The sequence below is a fragment of the Trematomus bernacchii genome, unplaced genomic scaffold (assembly GCF_902827165.1).
Source record: "Trematomus bernacchii unplaced genomic scaffold, fTreBer1.1, whole genome shotgun sequence".
Lineage (NCBI taxonomy): Eukaryota > Metazoa > Chordata > Actinopteri > Perciformes > Nototheniidae > Trematomus > Trematomus bernacchii.
In genome coordinates this window covers 2,232,566-2,251,365 of record NW_022987370.1, presented here as the reverse complement: position 1 = coordinate 2,251,365, position 18,800 = coordinate 2,232,566, and the positions used below count along the sequence as shown (strand labels likewise).

The 18,800-nt window shown below is 40.5% G+C and overlaps 3 protein-coding genes across 6 annotated transcripts in view; all 3 read left to right on the top strand.

The window, feature by feature from the left end:
- Positions 1 to 289: 289 nt before the first annotated feature.
- Positions 290 to 8,427, top strand: LOC117484152 (butyrophilin-like protein 8). 3 transcript variants are annotated; one of them, XM_034132646.1, is made up of 6 exons: positions 290 to 469; positions 4,008 to 4,063; positions 5,393 to 5,755; positions 5,940 to 6,147; positions 6,226 to 6,309; positions 8,390 to 8,427. In XM_034132646.1, the coding sequence occupies exons 2-5, from the start codon at positions 4,015 to 4,017 to the stop codon at positions 6,275 to 6,277; spliced, it is 672 nt and encodes a 223-aa protein (XP_033988537.1). In that variant the 5' UTR covers positions 290 to 469; positions 4,008 to 4,014; the 3' UTR covers positions 6,278 to 6,309; positions 8,390 to 8,427. The 3 variants fall into 3 exon arrangements, with proteins under 3 accessions (XP_033988537.1, XP_033988547.1, XP_033988531.1); XM_034132656.1 differs by lacking the exon at positions 8,390 to 8,427 and having other exon boundaries at positions 4,015 to 4,063; positions 6,226 to 6,712; XM_034132640.1 differs by lacking the exon at positions 8,390 to 8,427 and having other exon boundaries at positions 6,226 to 6,712.
- Positions 8,428 to 14,251: 5,824 nt separating this feature from the next.
- Positions 14,252 to 17,814, top strand: LOC117484186 (myelin-oligodendrocyte glycoprotein-like). Its single transcript, XM_034132663.1, has 4 exons — positions 14,252 to 14,345; positions 15,494 to 15,549; positions 15,866 to 16,228; positions 17,231 to 17,814. Exons 2-4 carry the CDS (start codon positions 15,501 to 15,503, stop codon positions 17,482 to 17,484), a joined length of 666 nt encoding a protein of 221 aa, XP_033988554.1. The 5' UTR covers positions 14,252 to 14,345; positions 15,494 to 15,500; the 3' UTR covers positions 17,485 to 17,814.
- Positions 14,529 to 18,800, top strand: part of LOC117484088 (myelin-oligodendrocyte glycoprotein-like) — a 39,591-nt gene continuing 35,319 nt past the window's right edge. The window contains exon 1 of one of the 2 annotated variants that reach the window (XM_034132544.1): positions 14,529 to 14,623. In XM_034132544.1, coding sequence (XP_033988435.1) covers positions 14,589 to 14,623 — 35 coding nt within the window. In that variant the 5' untranslated portion in view covers positions 14,529 to 14,588. Of the gene's footprint in view, positions 14,624 to 17,992; positions 18,197 to 18,800 lie in introns of those variants that run through there. The other variant, XM_034132535.1, reaches the window with a different exon arrangement.

The following is an 18,800-nucleotide window of genomic DNA, read 5'->3' as shown; positions in this document are numbered from 1 at the left end:
CAGACAGCTCTGAGGCCAATGAGATAGAAACATGACATCTATCAGTCACATCAGTAAATGAGACTCCATACATCCCCCATGTAACATCTGTAAAGTGTTATATCTATATTTATGTATTTCAGTCACTGTGAGTTTCATCATTTGGCTGTAAGGTCATTGATCCTTCTTCTTCTTCTTTAACTAAGATACGTGTTGAACGTTATTTAAACCACTGGGGTACAGGGTGTGTCGGAGGACTTTCTCTCCTCCCCTCAGCCTGAACTACGCCTACTCAAAGTGAATGCTTCACACCAGGACGGGATGTGTACATACTCAGAAGAACCACAGAAAATCGACAGCAGGAACACTCCTTTCACAGATTCAGTATTGAGAATGATAGTTTCGTTGAAACACCAACTATAGCTTCATCGGACATATTCACCATGATATCCAGAAAACAGAGCTGTCAGCACTGAGGTCTCTGCAGTCGGTAAGAACACATATTTCTACTTTATTAAGGACATGTCTCTTACTGCTGCTTTCTGTTGCTCTCCTGTTGAACCTCTTATAAGAGAACAGGCACCACATTAAACTAAAATAAGAGAACGAGTTGGAAAGATATTGACTCCTTGTTCAAACACAAAATGTGCCTTTCTGTAAATAAGAGAACGAGCTCTGCCTAATGTCTGAATCACATGAGACCAAAAGATAAACAAAAAACATGTGTAATTAACGCCTTGTTATACATTTAAATGCCAAAAAGGACTTTACAAATTAAGGGTGACCTTTTTTGTTGTTGTTGGATAAACAACTATAAACTTGGATGTGTGCTTCGTGAGGGGAAAACATTTCAGAGCCATGTGTGAAGGCTGTTGTCTCAAATGACCAAATCCTCTCCGACACACTCCGACCGTGTAACTACAGCAGAGAGGACAGAAACAGGAACTGTCCTAACTTTGTGACTAACGGATATAACCTCCGGTTTAATCTGCTTTTGCTGCAGTGTCTGTGTGTGCACAAAACTAAAACACTCTGCTACACACCGGTATATGTGATCATAAAGAAATGTATAAAAATACTACTTCATTTTCAGGTTATTCTCATGCAACTATCTTAATTGTCTATTTTAGTTCAACAGTTTACAGTTTGAAGAATAATATGCGCATTGAATATATTCATACAAATGTAAGTAACTTAAAGGTTACATTATATTATTATTATTTAAGCAAACATTGGTTCCAATTTTTATATCATGAGCACGAATAGCATTTTTAATTCAGATTTTAAAATATGAGAAGAGGTTTATAAAACAAGACATGCCACTTATAGGGAGACCAGGGACAGTTGCAACACTTTTTGGGCTTTTCCCCAATAAGTAAAAAAACATTTACAATAGGATAGCCATTTTGCTATATTATACATTATCAATATGTCAGCTACTGAAACAATGTATTTAATATGTTTTTATGAAATAAGTACAGGTTGGAAAATGTATTTTTTTTTAAAAACTCAACTGTTACAACTGTCCTTGTGTACAGGGACAGTTGTAGCACATGCCAGGCACGGTTGTAACATGTTAATAACGGTTACCTTTTTTCACACTACATGACAACAAAGAGGGAAAGCTGTCAAATTCTAAGGCAACAAGATTTGAATGGGGTTTCACACATCCTCCAACAAACAATGAACAATGAACAGGATAACAGATAACACACAGCATCATCCTCTGTGAAGGATTAAACTGTTCTCCCTTTCAAACCGGCGCTTTTCCAGCTCCTGCTCGGAGCTGGAAAAGCGCCGGTTTTTCCTGTTCACACCGCAGCGGCGGCGCGTCATAGCTCCGGAATGCGGTTCACTTCCAGCTCCAAAAAATTGTCGGTCCAGAGGCAAGAGCTCCGGAGCTATGATGCGGCGTCTCTTACGTCGAGGCGTGCAGGAAACCTTACTTTGACCATCCGTTCGCTGTTATTGATCATTGTGGAGAGCAGGCAGACGTTTTGTTTGTTATTATAGCAGCTATCGGATGGAATCAATACATGGGCTGCACAGGTTGTCATGTCCGACTATCACAAGTAGAATCATAATGAAAAATACGCCGGTAAAAAGTGCCTGTAGAAAACGGCTTAGCAAGTAGTCAGTTTAGCTTCGGTTGCTATGCTAACATCACCCATGTTATACCAGAGAAACTTTCATAACAGCGTTGTGATGCCAAACAGCATCAATTCAGACTGACACACATTCACTTAAGGGGAACTGGGGATATGTATCAGCTGCTTGTGTGACAGTCAGACAGTGAATACTTTAGAGCCGTGTGAGCTAACCCGGAGCTAACGGGAGAATAAACTCCCGTGGAAGAGCAGCCAGCACTGCAGCGGTCGGTAAATGCCGCTGAAACACATTAATAAACAATGAACCACGGCACTCTGGAGAAAAGTATAAGGTTGGAGAAGTCGTTATTTAATTGAATCTGGCTTCGTATGATTAAAAGCAACACGATCATCGACCCGATGCAGTCCCCGGCCCGTTGTTGTTGTGGGAGAAAATCAGCGACGTAAACTGTGACGTCATGACGCAGCAGCGGCAGCTCTGGGCGGTGTGAACAGAGCGGGAGCTGAAAAGGGAAACCGGAGCTGAACCGGAAAAGCTCTCGCTCGGAGCTAGAAAGGGAAAAGCGCTGGTGTGAAAGCCTCGAGGTGCTTCTACCTTAATTACAGTATGTAGACCTACCTCCTTTGAGCTGAGACCATAGTATAAATCAGCTGCCTCCATCAGATAGTCTCTCAAAAGCATCTCCTGCTCTGTTGAGAACACCTTCTTTGGTGTCCAGTAGCCTACTCTTGGGGGTGTTTGTGATCCCTGACTCTCCAACCTCAGCCTCTTTGTATGGAACCGGTACAGGGTGACATGGCATATATCCAGGGACTTTGCCATTTCCCTGAATGATTTGCCCTTCTCAACTTCATTTGAGGCCCTCTGCAGCAGAGCAAGTGGCACTCCCCTGTCTGTCTTCCTCTTTCTGACATTTGGCATACTGTAAACACACACACACACTTTAGGCCTACAGTATTTTATTCTGTTTATTTTTACAGGGACAATGCACCAATCAACAATACAACTGTATGCTTGAATGAACAATTGATCATTCAAGCAAATGAGCCATCATTGTAAATGTGCCATGTTACAACCGTCCCGTTACAACCGTCCCGTTACAACCGTCCCAGGACCACCCTGTGAACCTGCCTGATTGCTAGCTTGACCCATATTCAGTTATATTTGTAGCTTACAAAACAGTGATTCTAATAATACTAGTTTGGATTCCTAGACATTTGAACTCAAGACAGTATCCAAAAAATACATCATATAATTGTAGTTAATATTTTACCTCAGCGATCTGACCATCTATCTGCACATGTGCCGAGTGAGTTTCATCACTCTAGCTTGTTTGTGATTGGAGATATTGAAGGTGTTACAACCGACCCGTGTTGCAACTGTCCCTGGTCTCCCTACTATAATTGTTCTGAATGCAAAAGCTGTCTCTTTCTCCCCACGAAGCACACATTCACTATTATAATAACAATAATAACAATAGGTTCCTCGCACGTAGCGCTAGGACGCCGTTGGGTCCTAGCGCTACGTGCTCGGGCCCTAATTATTTGTATTATTATTGTTATTGTTCAGAGAGATTCTGAAACAAAACTGAAGGGGTTCAGTTGGTCCTCTGTTTCAGTCTGTGTTCTCTGATCTCAAAGCAGAAAGTATTTCCTGATTCAGTTCAAAGAAAATATAATGTTGATATCTGGCGCCACCTAGTGACAGACATATGTTACTGTTCCTGGTGTCAGTCCTCTGTGTAATAAGTAATGTGGGAAAGACAGAGTGTGTGTGTGTGTGTGTGTGTGTGTGTGTGTGTGTGTGTGTGTGTGTGTGTGTGTGTGTGTGTGTGCGTGCGTGTGTGTGTGTGTGTGTGTGTGTGCGTGTGTGTGTGTGTGTGTGTGCGTGTGTGTGTGTGTGTGTGTGTCCTCTCACAGGGAGAAGATGATCTTCCTCCTCCTGCTGCTCCTCTTCCTCACCCCCTGTGTCTCTGGTTAGTTTACTCCTTTATTTCCCACTCAGACACAATGAATATTATTGAAAAACTTTTTGTGTCACGTTTTACCTTTTCACAAAGAAGCATCTTAGAGCTCTTTGGTATGGAACACTATTAGTGCAAGGCAAGAGGGTCAAAACTGAGGAGGGGGATTCTGATTTGAGTTAGCTTTTATTAAATCAAAATGTCAAGAAGTGGAGCTTTCAGTATATTCTCTAACAAAAGTAGTTTGTTATTAAAAGTGCAAAGTTTTTTCTGATACATTTTTCCTAATGCCTGCACTCAAATTGAAAGATTGATATTTTACTCGACATCTTGGCTTTTTTCTTAACATGCTAAATAAAAAAGTAAAATAGTCCTTTTCTTCTTTATTTCCCTCATACCCTAATACTCTTCCTCACCTGAGGAGACCTCTGTCTCTGGTTAGCTTCAGTTAGTCTCTTTAAAGCTGTTCTCAGTAAAGCAGCACAGAAACATAGCTGCAGTTTAAAGAGTCCCTCTGTGTCTCCTCCACAGAAACATAGCTGCAGTTTAAAGAGTCCCTCTGTGTCTCCTCCACAGAAACATAGCTGCAGTTTAAAGAGTCCCTCTGTGTCTCCTCCACAGAAACATAGCTGCAGTTTAAAGAGTCCCTCTGTGTCTCCTCCACAGAAACATAGCTGCAGTTTAAAGAGTCCCTCTGTGTCTCCTCCACAGAAACATAGCTGCAGTTTAAAGAGTCCCTCTGTGTCTCCTCCACAGGAACATAGCTGCAGTTTAAAGAGTCCCTCTGTGTCTCCTCCACAGAAACATAGCTGCAGTTTAAAGAGTCCCTCTGTGTCTCCTCCACAGAAACATAGCTGCAGTTTAAAGAGTCCCTCTGTGTCTCCTCCACAGAAACATAGCTGCAGTTTAAAGAGTCCCTCTGTGTCTCCTCCACAGTAACATAGCTGCAGTTTAAAGAGTCCCTCTGTGTCTCCTCCACAGAAACATAGCTGCAGTTTAAAGAGTCCCTCTGTGTCTCCTCCACAGAAACATAGCTGCAGTTTAAAGAGTCCCTCTGTGTCTCCTCCACAGGAACATAGCTGCAGTTTAAAGAGTCCCTCTGTGTCTCCTCCACAGGAACATAGCTGCAGTTTAAAGAGTCCCTCAGTGTCTCCTCCACAGCAACATAGCTGCAATTTAAAGAGTCCCTCTGTGTTTCCTCCACAGGAACATAGCTGCAGTTTAAAGAGTCCCTCTGTGTCTCCTCCACAGGAACATAGCTGCAGTTTAAAGAGTCCCTCTGTGTCTCCTCCACAGGAACATAGCTGCAGTTTAAAGAGTCCCTCTGTGTCTCCTCCACAGGAACATTTGTAGTGAATGTGCCTCAGACTTCCTATCAGGCAGAGGAGAACCAGAACATCACCCTGGAGTGGACCTTCAGCACCAGAACAGACACTTCACTCAGATCCATCTCTACCATCTGTCAGCTGTTAACTGAAGGCAGATCCTACGTCCTGTTTCATCTCCTTGGAGGTGTTGAATCCCCAGAGTCTCAGGATCCACAGTTTGCAGGACGAGTCCAGTGGGACAAAGACGTCCTCACAGAAGGACGCCTCACACTTCATGTCTCCAGACTCAGGACCAATGACTCTGGGTGTTATCGGTGTGACATATTCGTCAGACCTGATGAGAGTAACTCTAGGAGATGCTGGCTCAACATCACTGGTGAGTAAACTCAGAAGAAGTGCAGTATTTACTGTCCAACTTCACCTTTTTAATGTGCAGATTCTAGTAGATCTATTCTAATGGTAAACAAAGATGCAACGTCATTGCAACCTCTGATGAAGAAAAGTATTATATAAACTCTTTATTTTCACTGAAAATATGTTTTCTCCCTGTCAACATGCAGCCATGACGATGCCCTTCACCATACAGGTCTACTTTTCATCAATGGAAGTGACCATTCTTGAGACTACTTGTTGGATCTTATTCAGCCTTTTGTTCATCCCGAGTGTCGCTGCTGTGGCTGCAGCAGGGTACCTTTATAAATCTGGAAGGATTCGATGGAGCGGAGACAGGCAGCCGGTCCCAACGAATTCACCTGCACCTGAAGAGGGGCGAGTTTTATAAGAATCACATCCAGTCTAAATAGGTCGATAAAGTATGTATAATAGGGATCTTCCTAAAATCCATAGGAGTAGCAGGATGGAGTGCATATGGACTCTCCTCGGCATGTTTCCCTCCTGACTCCTGCTTAGGAAGCAGGTGCAGCTGTCCAGGTACTGTGTATGGTCATGTCCTATGATAACAGCCTTTACAATTATATTTGGTTTATTTCTAAACAAATACATGAAGTTTTTCCCAAAAGAAGAAGTGACATGGGGAATGTATGTAGTGAAAGTATTTTTCAAGCTAAAAAGTGGAAGCTTCAATGAATGTGTGCTGTCTATGACTGACTAAAATGGAAAGTTTGCATGACCGATTAACGCGAGCATCACCTGCAGTATTATCTAAGATTTGGTTTTAATCTTGAGGCTGCTTTATCAGTAACGGCTGTAACTGCCACGATACTTCACGTCTGGTTTTCTCCCACACATAGCTTTCACAATTAGTGATGTGTCGGTCGCGAACGAGCCGATTCTTTTGAACGGCTCTTTGGTACGAACGAGGGGAACCGAATCGTACTTGGTGAGAGCCGTTCTTTTTATCGTTCAATCGTTGGTCCGCACTCACTGCCTGCCAAAATCCACTCGCCTTAAAAAGCTTGATTTTGTTCCCCAAACGTATTCTGTGAAGACCCGCCCCTACTCTGATTGGTAGGTTTCAGCACGAGGAGTGAGATGGGGTGGGTCTTAAGGGAATACGTGAGAGAGAGAAGTCATAACAAGTGGAACAGGACAGGTAGACGACGTGTTTTTCGGATGGAAAATGAGCCAAACGCGAAAACGCAGCAGCATTTGGATGCACTTCAAACAAAACCCAGGCAGTGATAAAGCGCACCATTTGTAAAGGCAAAATATCCTTTAAAGCAGGGTCAACAAATAATCTCCATCGCCACTTAAAAACACAGTATCTAATATTAAGAGTTGCGTGAATTTCATGCAAGGCAACTTTATTGACTTAACACATACAGAGGGTAAATTCAAAGTAGTACATTTACTGACATGAATGACATGGATATGGCGCCACCTTGTGTCATGTTTACAATGCAGATTATTGACATTAGGTCTGGCAATACAGTCAATCATTATCCTGGTGATTATTTCGCAGATAAACCTAGCACCCCGACCCCTTTAAAAAAACGGCTCTTTTGAACGGCTCTTTGAAAGGAACGGAGCCATAAGATCCGGCTCCCTTCAAAGAGCCATAATTCCCATCACTATTCACAATCTAAAGCGACTCTCTCGAAGACTGCTCTGGGAAACTCTCGCCGGGATCCCTTCCCCTCGCCCAGCTTCAGGGGTGGATCTACCGGGGTGGCAACTGCCACCCTAAAAAATAGCCTTGCCACCCCAGCTGCCACCCCGGTTGGCATCTTTGTTTTGAAAGAAAAGTTGTGGCTCATCGGACATTTATGAGAGAAAATCTCTAATGTCCGAGCGCAAGTGAATGCAGCACAAGACGCGAGCCTTGTATGTTGTAACCACTCCCCCGGCCCTAGCGCGAGTTTGGAAATATGATTGGCGGCGATTTCATTTGAACGGGGGGATGGCGCAAAACGAGAAGCATTCGGACCCAAGTACTGAAGGAATGAGGTATTTGCGGTCTACAAAGACAGAGAAGAGACTGTCAAGTTTGGCTGTGAATCAAAACGCACTAAATCTGTTGATCTTAATAAGTTTGTGAGGCGTTTTGCTGAACAAAATGGTAATCGCCCAGGGGCGCGGGAAGGGGGGTGCTGAGGGCGCTGCAGCACCCCCTAGCGGCAGGCAGGCGGTACGGAGCTCCCCTGTCTGCACATTTATTTTATTTTTATTTTATATATATTTATTTCATTTCATTGTGCCTGAGATTATATTTTATATGATATGTTATTATTCAAATGATAATTTAAAACTATATAATAAATAATTTTGCTTCAGGGAAGAAAAATAACAAAGATGTGGAAAAAACGTTTTTTGTTAGTTTTTAGTCGGCTACTTTTAACATGACGCACAACAACACAGGTAACTGACATGGCGCAAAAACGCTAAATCTGCAAAATCATGTGCATAATCTGTATACTGGTCAATATCATGTTTGTGGTATTTTAATTATTATGTTTTTATTTAGCGATTTGTTTTTGCACTGGGAATGTTTTCATGTGGAACCGGAAGTACGTCACTTCACTTTGTCTTCTTCGTCCCTTTTACGTTCCAGACAATGCATGGCTCAGCGTAACAGACTGAACAGCGACCCCAGGTGTGTCTACATTGGAATTACATCTTCATTACTGAAGGAAAAATACTTTACCTTGTGTTTGTTAACTGGGTTTTTAATGCAGTTGGCTTTTCTTAATGGTTACAATATTGCTATGAGTTACATCTGAAGCAAATTATGTTTCTGAAGATGTGTAGTCGATTCCACCCTTCAATGTAGCATAAATGTGAACTCTCATTACAGGAACAATACCGGAAACAGATGTAGGAAAGATCCTCAGCTCGCTGATTGGATGTTTTAGCCGCAATGCACGTTGGGAGATGGTGTTTATGCGATGTGAAATCCGAAAACATTAAAAAATAAAATAATACTTTATTCCGAGTGTTCTTGCTTTTCTCTTTGAAAGTCATCACATAACGGCATTGTAATACACGGTTCGGCTGCATTACATATTACACATCTGCCGTAGTTCTTTATTTATAGAGCCCTGATGAGAAGACTTCTGGACAAACAGGAAGAAGTGCCGCCAAAACTGAATACGTGACGTGGATCATAAATATATCAACAATTACACAATATCTTACATTTCTTTTCACAAAAAACGTCTCCTTGCAGTATCAATACTAATACGGCTGACTTTTATATTTGATCCAATTAGTAGATAGGTTATATTTACACCATAACGGTGCACAGCTGATAGAAAGGGACTTAGTTTTTAAAGATATACTATACTCTTTAAAGTAGAGACACTACATACTGATATACACCTGAAGATCAGCAGGAGAGGACTCTTTAAAGTAGAGACACTACATACTGATATACACCTGAACATCAGCAGGAGAGGACTCTTTAAAGTAGAGACACTACATACTGATATACACCTGGACATCAGCAGGAGAGGACTCTTTAAAGTAGAGACACTACATACTGATATACACCTGAACATCAGCAGGAGAGGACTCTTTAAAGTAGAGACACTACATACTGATATACACCTGAACATCAGCAGGAGAGGACTCTTTAAAGTAGAGACACTACATACTGATATACACCTGAACATCAGCAGGAGAGGACTCTTTAAAGTAGAGACACTACATACTGATATACACCTGAACATCAGCAGGAGAGGACTCTTTAAAGTAGAGACACTACATACTGATATACACCTGAACATCAGCAGGAGAGGACTCTTTAAAGTAGAGACACTACATACTGATATACACCTGAACATCAGCAGGAGAGGACTCTTTAAAGTAGAGACACTACATACTGATATACACCTGAACATCAGCAGGAGAGGACTCTTTAAAGTAGAGACACTACATACTGATATACACCTGAACATCAGCAGGAGAGGACTCTTTAAAGTAGAGACACTACATACTGATATACACCTGAAGATCAGCAGGAGAGGACTCTTTAAAGTAGAGACACTACATACTGATATACACCTGAACATCAGCAGGAGAGGACTCTTTAAAGTAGAGACACTACATACTGATATACACCTGAAGATCAGCAGGTGAGGACTCTTTAAAGTAGAGACACTACATACTGATATACACCTGAACATCAGCAGGAGAGATTCCTCCCCGACAGCCGACATGTGTAGTCCATTCAAACTCCAGAATAAAGTTGACTCACCTGAAGCTCCTCAAACATAAATGAAATGTGATCGTGCTGTAGTTCCTTTATACAGTAGTTCTCTCTTTTACGCTAACAATCATAAAGTGGTGTTAATATGTGGAGATTATCCTGCTGAACAAAACAGTAAGTTTCATAAAGGTTTGAAATAATCATCAACTAGGGTTTTTCTTTAGTTGTTCAGTATTTCCATCAACGGATCACAGCGTTACAGAGAGCTGAATGTGCACCTCCACTAAGGATCATCATATGGAGACTAGAGATTAAAAGTGCATTTCTGTTTCTCCTCTTTCTTTCCATAGAGTCTGCCTGGTTTGAAATGACTCACTCAGAAGAGTCAAAGCCACTCGTATAGAAATAGGGATTCATTTACAAAATGTACCTCTTTATGTGCTGCTTTACTGAGAACAGCTTTAAAGAGACACACTAAGAGACACAGGAGGTGAGGAAGAGGAGGAGGAGGAAGATCATCTTCTCCCTGTGAGAGGAAACACACACACACACACACACACACACACACACACACACACACACACACACACACAAGGTCAAAGGTCACACATTAGAAAATATACAGTCTGTCTTTAGTCATCATCACATTACTTATTACTCAGAGTAACCAGAGGACAGAAATCTTCTGACACTACGTGGCGCCAGATATGAATATTTTCTTTTCTTTGAACTGAACCAGGAAATACTTTCACTTTAGCAGAAAGTAAACACAGCATAGAGCTGCAGTGTTTAATGGAAACGTAATTGCAGTGATGTCCAGCCTGAGTATGAGAAAGATATACTTTATTGAGGGAAATGGTGTTGTTACAGCAGCAATGTGTTCAGGCATTAACATCTTTCAATCTTTAAAAAGTGGAAAGAAGTATAAACATCATAAAATAAAAACAATACAAACAGTTCATACATATCTACAGTGGCAAGGACACGAACCACAAACAATGTAAGTTGGTTACAAAAGAAACTAAGCAACACTGAGGCTGATGTTTACAAGGGGAGCAAGTGTCACGTGTTATAAAAAGGTGCTGTGGTTAGTCTGTTGACTTCCTCAACAAGAAGCTGAACAAATGCATCTCAAATATTTTCAGTTCACAGTCACCAACAACAAACTTCTGATGAGATAACAATATGTGCAGGTTGCTCGAACATACCTAAATGGAATAGATAGACGGCTCCACACACATACACACACACACACACACACACACACACACACACACACACACACACACACACACACACACACACACACACACACACACACACACGTGACTTTATTTCCTCAGTTCTATATTTGCATTTCACACAGAGGAGTTTCCGCATGCCGTTGTTTTTTGTCTCAAGTCCACTGCTCTCAGTTGATAGAGAAAATAAATACAGTCTTACAAGGGAGAAAGAAGCTGAGTGTTTAGGCTGACCTGACCTTCATCAATAAGCAGAACTAAAAACTGAGCATGTGCTGATCAGCTGTGTGGTTATATTTACTGTGGTTTCACATGTTGTATAGCTGCACAGGTTAAAGAAGTGTTCAGATGCTTCACTTGAGAAAAAGTACCAATAAATTCATGTCAAAATACTTCATCACAAGTTAAAGTCCTGCATTCAAAGTCGTACCCAAGTAAAAGTACAAAAGTATTATTATTATTATTATTATTATTATTATTATTATTATTATTATTATTATTATTATTATGTGCCTAAAGTATTAAAAGTAATCATTGTGCAGAAAAATTACCTTTATTTGTGTGTATAATTATATACATATTTGTGACATTTATAGATAAAATAGATATTACTGACCTGACCTGTCCTTCATCAGGAAGAAGTCAAAACTGAGCTGTGTGGTTATTTTCACAGTGGATTCAATGAGTGTGTAGCTGCAGTGGTGGAAGAAGTGTTCATATACTTCAAAGTAAAAGTACCAATACATTATTGTCAAAATACTTAATTACAAGTTAAAGTCCTGCATTCAAAGTCTTACTTGTGTAAAAGTACAAAAGCATTATCAGCTAAATGTACCTAAAGTATTACAAGCAAAAGTAATGGTTGTGCAGAGAATGGCCTTTAATGATATTTACATGTGACATTTCTATCAAGTAGCATTTTATAATTTCTCAAATTGATGTTTCCAAATGTTTTCATATTCCTCACATTTTCCTCGGCACTTACTGCTGTACAATTGGATATTATGTTACTGCTTTAGTTGTTTTAAGTCCACTAAACACTGAACCATGTATCCTTAAAAAGTAACTTTTCATGAGTTTCTCAGAAAAACTGTGTTCAGATTTGATCCAAGAGGCTTTTTAAAGACTGTATTTAAGGTTAACAAGGAGGAGACGTTGCTCAACACATAAAATAAATCCCCTCCTCCAACACACACGAACGCACACATGACCAATGAGGGCACGAGATAAGTTTGTGCACAGATGGAAGGCTGACAGGCAGGTAGGCCATCCAGTTATTTTAGCCGGGCCGGCTAAAATGATTGGCCGTGCTTTGTACAGTACTACGGCTTCCACAGATGATATTTTTTTATGTATTTTTTGTCAAAGCACTTCAGATATTCATTGCTATCGGGATGTTAAGAGCATTCCATGGAATATAACAACAAGTGTATCTCGAGCCGGTTTCTCAAACTTACCTACCCCACCTTTAAGTTGTATAAGATAAGATAGGACTTTATTTCTCCCGAAGGAAATTGTTGTGCCAGAGTTACAAAAATACAAAAACACATATAACACAGCAGCATAATAAAGAAACTGTACACAGTGCAGTAAAAGGATCAATTAAATAAATAAATATAGTATGAAGCTATACGCAGAATACACTAACATGTGTAGTCCATTAAAACACCACCGGAATAAAGTTGACTCACCTGAAGCTCCTCCATCTGTCCTCTCCTGTCTCCCCCTCCCCTTCTTCTTAGCTCACCTTCCTGATAAACATGATGTCTTTTATAATCAAGTAAAAGCTGTATACATGTGGAAACACAGAGAGCTAGTTTTAGCATTTTGTGAGGTGTGCACACACACACACACACACACACACACACACACACACACACACACACACACACACACACACACACACGCACACACACACACACACACATTACTGTTTTTGTCCTCAGTGAAACACCAGTTATCAGCCATCTGGTGGACTCAACAATGTTTCCAAATACAGTGGAGGAAATAAGTATTTGATCCCTTGCAGATTTTGTAAATGTGCCCACTTACAAAGAAAATAACAATCTATTATTTTAACACTGAGAGAAATTTTTTTTTTTTTAAATCCAAAAATTGACATTATATAAAAGATGAAAATTGATTTGCATTTAACTGTGTGAAATAACTATTTGACCCCCTTGCAAAACATGTCTTAGTTCTTGGTGGAGAAACCCTGGTTGGACAGACAGAGGTCAGACTCTTCTTGTAGTTGATCACCAGGTTTGAGAACATCTCAGGAAGGATGTTGGTCCACTCCTCTCTGAAGATCCTCTCCAAATCATTCAGGTTTTGAGGCTGATGTTTGGCATCTGGAAGCTTCAGCTCCCTCCACAGATTTTCTATGGGATTAAGGTGCCGTTTACACGAGGACAAAACGGCTTGTATGTATCTGCATAGTTTCTCTTGCGTATAGCCCTATTATTTACATGAGGCCGATACTGACAAGGCCACTCCATCACCTGAATGAGCTTCTCCTTTAGCCCCTCCTGTGTTGCCTTGGCCATATGTTCAGGGTCATTGTCCTGCTGGAAGACCCCTCCATGACCCATTTTCACTGTCCTGACTGCTGGCTGAGGGAAGGAGGCTATCGGCCAAAGTTAAGACTAAAAAAACACAAACACTTCTGCACATTGGTGTAACATATAAAACAAAACTGCATTAAATCATGCAATATTTTAAGATTTTAATTTGACATTAAATAAAGTATTTATTTATTTAATTTAACTATGAAATGAATTATCTTATTCTTCTGTGAGTTTCGCCTCGCCCCTCGCTCCAATGACAATTTGACCATTTAGTGAGGTAAAAAGCAAAAAGTAGAAACGCCTCTCAGACGCTCTTCCGTTTACTGGTTTAATAAAGAAAAACAAATGATCCGAAGATACACGTACTCACAGGGTTCACATCAGGACGTTTATATCATTGGCTCCTGCTAACCAATCAGCCGTTGATCCCATAGTGGAAACGCCCCCTCAGGTGTGAACTACTCCTGTTGTTGTAATCGGACATATTCAGACATGAAAACCAGAAAACAGAACTGTCAGCACTGAGGTCTCTGCAGTCTCAACTATTTAAAGGTAAGAACACATGTTTCTACTTTTTTAAATAAATATATCTTACTGCTGCTTTCTGTTGCTCTCCTGTTGAGATGAACCTCTTATCTCTATCTCTGCAAGAAACAGGAGATGTCCTCACTTAGCTTAAAGGTTACATTATATTATTATTATAATTTGTGTAACTTGGTATCAGTGTCTAGTTTGTGAAAACAGGAACGTTTTTATTGTAGGAACCATCTGCTCTTGATATAAAAGCAGGAACCAATGTTTGTTTTGGTCTCGCTCGTCTCGCTGGAAGGGTAAGCAAATATTGGTTCTTATTTTTATATCATGAGCTTATATCATAATTTTTCTCTCCCGAGAAATGATGTTACGAATCCACGGTCGATAGATTAGAGATTGGAGAGGCTTTCTCACTGTATTTGCATTTCCCTCCACTTGACATAAACAGAGAGAACAATGTTGACTGTGGCAGGGTTAGTATTGGCATCTGGACAGAGTTTCAACAGTTTTACTCAAGCTGGATTTTATCTTCAGAAAATGCGTTATTTTAGTGAGTCATCTTACTGCAGAAAGTGGAGACACCTCACCCAGCAATAACAACAATTAAATTATTGAACTCTGCATGAATGCATTCAAGTCCCTTTAACCTCACGAACCACACCTTCACTATTGTTATAATAATAATAATAATTATTGTTGTTATTATTCAGAGAGATTCTGAAACGAAACTGAAGGGGTTCAGTTGGTCCTGTATTTCAGTCTGTGTTCACTGATCTCAAAGCAGAAAGTATTTCCTGATTCAGTTCAAATAAAATATAATGTTGATATCTGGCGCCACCTAGTGTCAGACATATGTTACTGTTCCTGGTGTCAGTCCTCTGTGTACTAAGTCATGTGGTAAAGACAGACTGTGTGTGTGTGTGTGTGTGTGTGTGTGTGTGTGTGTGTGTGTGTGTGTGTGTGTGTGTGTGTGTGTGTGTGTGTGTGTGTGTGTGTGTGTGTGTGTGTGTGTGTGTGTGTGTGTGTGTGTGTGTGTGTGTGTGTGTGTGTGTGTGTGTGTGTGTGTGTGTGTGTGTGTGTGTGTGTGTGTGTGTGTGTGTGTGTGTGTGTGTGTGTGTGTGTGTGTGTGTGTGTGTGTGTGTGTGTGTGTGTGTGTCCTCTCACAGGAAGAAGATGGTCTTCCTCATCCTGCTGCTCCTCTTCCTCACCTCCTGTGTCTCTGGTTAGTTTGTCTCTTTAAAGCTGTTCTCTGTAAAGCAGCACAGAAACATAGCTGCAGTTTAAAGAGTCCCTCTGTGTCTCCTCCACAGAAACATAGCTGCAGTTTAAAGAGTCCCTCTGTTGTGTCTCCTCCACGGGAACATAGCTGCAGTTTAAAGAGTCCCTCTGTTTCTCCTCCACAGAAACATAGCTGCAGTTTAAAGAGTCCCTCTGTGTCTCCTCCACAGAAACATAGCTGCAGTTTAAAGAGTCCCTCTGTGTCTCCTCCACGGGAACATAGCTGCAGTTTAAAAAGTCCCTCTGTGTCTCCTCCACAGGAACATTTGTAGTGAATGTGACTCAGACTTCCTATCAGGCAGAGGAGAACCAGGACATCACCCTGGAGTGGACCTTCAGCACCAGAACAGACACTTCCCTCAGCTCCATCTCTACCCTCTGTTTCCTGTATGCTGAGACCAGGCTCCACGTCCTGTTTAATCTAAATGAAGGTGTTGAATCCCCAGAGTCTCAGGACCCAGAGTTTTCAGGACGAGTCCAGTGGGACAAAGACATCCTCACAGAAGGACGCCTCACACTTCATGTCTCCAGACTCAGGACCAATGACTCTGGGTTTTATGTGTGTGACATACTCGTCAGACCTGATGGGACTAACTCTAGGAGATGCTGGCTCAACGTCACTGGTGAGTAACCTCAGTAGTAAAGTCAGTAGAAGTCTAGAGGCTCCATAGAGCTAAATACTAATGCATCTACATCCAGTATGTTGTCTCAAATATTGGATCATATTCGCCAATAATTGAACAGTTAACACAGGGTGTCCGCGGGCTCTTAAAAAGTATTAAAAGTTTATAAATCAATTTAGTGAAAATGAAGGCTATTAAAAAGTATTAAAAAGTATTAAACGGCATTTTCCAAGGTATTACATTTTGTAGCTTGTTTTCAATAAGTATATAAATTGTCCAAAGAGGTTGTATTCTACAGTCTGCCTGAATGTAATCATTGTGTAGGTGTGTAGTGTGATTCTGTGTAGTTTATTTATGGCATCCCGTTGGATTTGACGTCATCTGAACAGGACATCGCACGCTCACTGCTTGATAGCGCGTGAAGGTCCGTTTACGCCGGTTGTTAAACAACATCGTTATGGGGAAATGCAAGTCTGCGTCCAAATGGTTGGAAGATAAGGAGGAAGGACAATCAATACTGTATATAGTCAATGTCAGGTAAAGTGTGTCGCCAATGTAACCGGTTACAACTCCAAGTGGCGATGAGGTCTTAAAATGTATGGAAAGGGTCTTAAAAAAGGTCTTAAAAGGTCTTACATTTGACTTCAGGATTCCTGCATATACCCTGGACCAGTTGGAAAAGGAAATAGCAGATACTCAACAAAGTATGAATGAAAGACCAAAAGAGTCCTGCTGCTCAAATCTTAAGAACGGCTTGTTTTAACTGTTTAAAATGTGCACAACTCATTTTAAAATAAAACTCTTCTCACAAACCAACTGTGATCCAAACCAGCCCCACACAGAACTCATTTTAGTGGAAAAGGGGAAACTGAGAAGCTGGAACCACAGGAGGTTTTTCAGAAGAATGGAGGTTGCAGATTGTCATGTTTTCACTCTAGATTAAACCTGTTATATATTAACACTAAAATGGTTCCTCATGTTATATTCTGTCCTTTTCCACAGCTGCTGAAGAGCTCCAACCTCAGAGACCAGAGAGTCCACAACCACAGAGTTGGAGAAGACTCTGGCTTATCGTTGGAGTGTCAGCAGCTGTTCTGGTTCTCTTTGTCAGCATGGCCTGCATTGTTTTAATAAGATATAAGAGAAGAACCCACAATGCAGCCATGCATACGGGGAGTTTATCAGAGAAACAAACCATCAGGACTTACATATCTCCGTCTGAATCTGAGCATAAAGTGAGACTCTCCAACATCTGATTTAAGAGTCAGAAAGGACCTCAGTGTAACATCTGTAAAGTGTATTTGTTATATTTATTTATTTCAGTTTTCACTGAGTTTTATCATTCAGCTGTAAGGTCATCAAACCCTTTGTGTACATGGATATTGTTACCATGCTGCACTTAATGTCATTCTCAAATGTTACACATTATAAATAAATCAATTGTATTTACTTTTTGACTTAAAAGTGACACAACCTGCATTGAATGTTCTACAGGAGGAAATATTTGGAAATGTCGTATTGGATCGACTTCAAAGTGTTAAAATATTTTATTCCTTTATGTTATAATAAAGGTGTTTATTCTTTCACCCTATTGTTCGTCCTCATGTCTCTCTGCTTCATGAACACTGCAGCTGCCTTGAATTCCTGCCAAGTCTTGAAAGTGAAACTAAAAACACACGGACCAATCAGGAGGCAGTAAACTGGGGGGGGGGGTTACTAATTTGCATGCATCAGGGAAAGGCGACCAATGGGAACCTTTGCTTTATTAATAAGAGGACTGTTGATATTGAACCACTGCAATCAGCCAATCAGAGAGAAGGATATCCACTGCCTGCTTGTTGATCTGAACAGCTGTTTTCTAGATGTAACATATATGGTAGTGCAGTTCAGGGACCAATCATTGAGGGATGCTGTGAATCCTGCTGTCTCCAGACTCATGAGATCTCTCCACTTTCCAAAGGTTTACAGGTAAGATCACATCTTTGTTCTCCTGTTAGGAACTAAGGAGCTAAAAGACATGCCTCAATGACCTCGTGGTTATAAATTAAAGTGCTACCAAAACGACTGGAAACATCCGGGGTATCCTATTGGTTAAACTACAAAAAATACATCTGGGGAAAATACTTTTTACACAGTATTTTGTGGAGAAAGAGCTTCCAGTTTCATGAACAATACAGGAATACAGTTTTCATTATTAATGAGAGTCCCTGTTTCTGTCTGAAGGCTGATCCAATTAGCAACCACACCCTTCCTCTCCGTGACACAGCAAACATCGACTGCACTCAATAGAGGGGCAGATAACTATATTAGTCATTCTAAAATAAATAAATAATCATTCTAAAAACATAATAAATAGCACAAAAGATATTATAAATATGATGATTTTGTAAATAATATGAATTATAATAATAAATTACGAAGGATGAATTGTATATAAAAGATTTTAAGAAATAATAATAGTTCAGATTATTGAAAGATTATTAAAAAAATAAATAAGAATGATGATAATTATAGTACAAAATAATAACAATAATAAATACAAAGAAATTATAAAAATAATAATAGCAAAAAT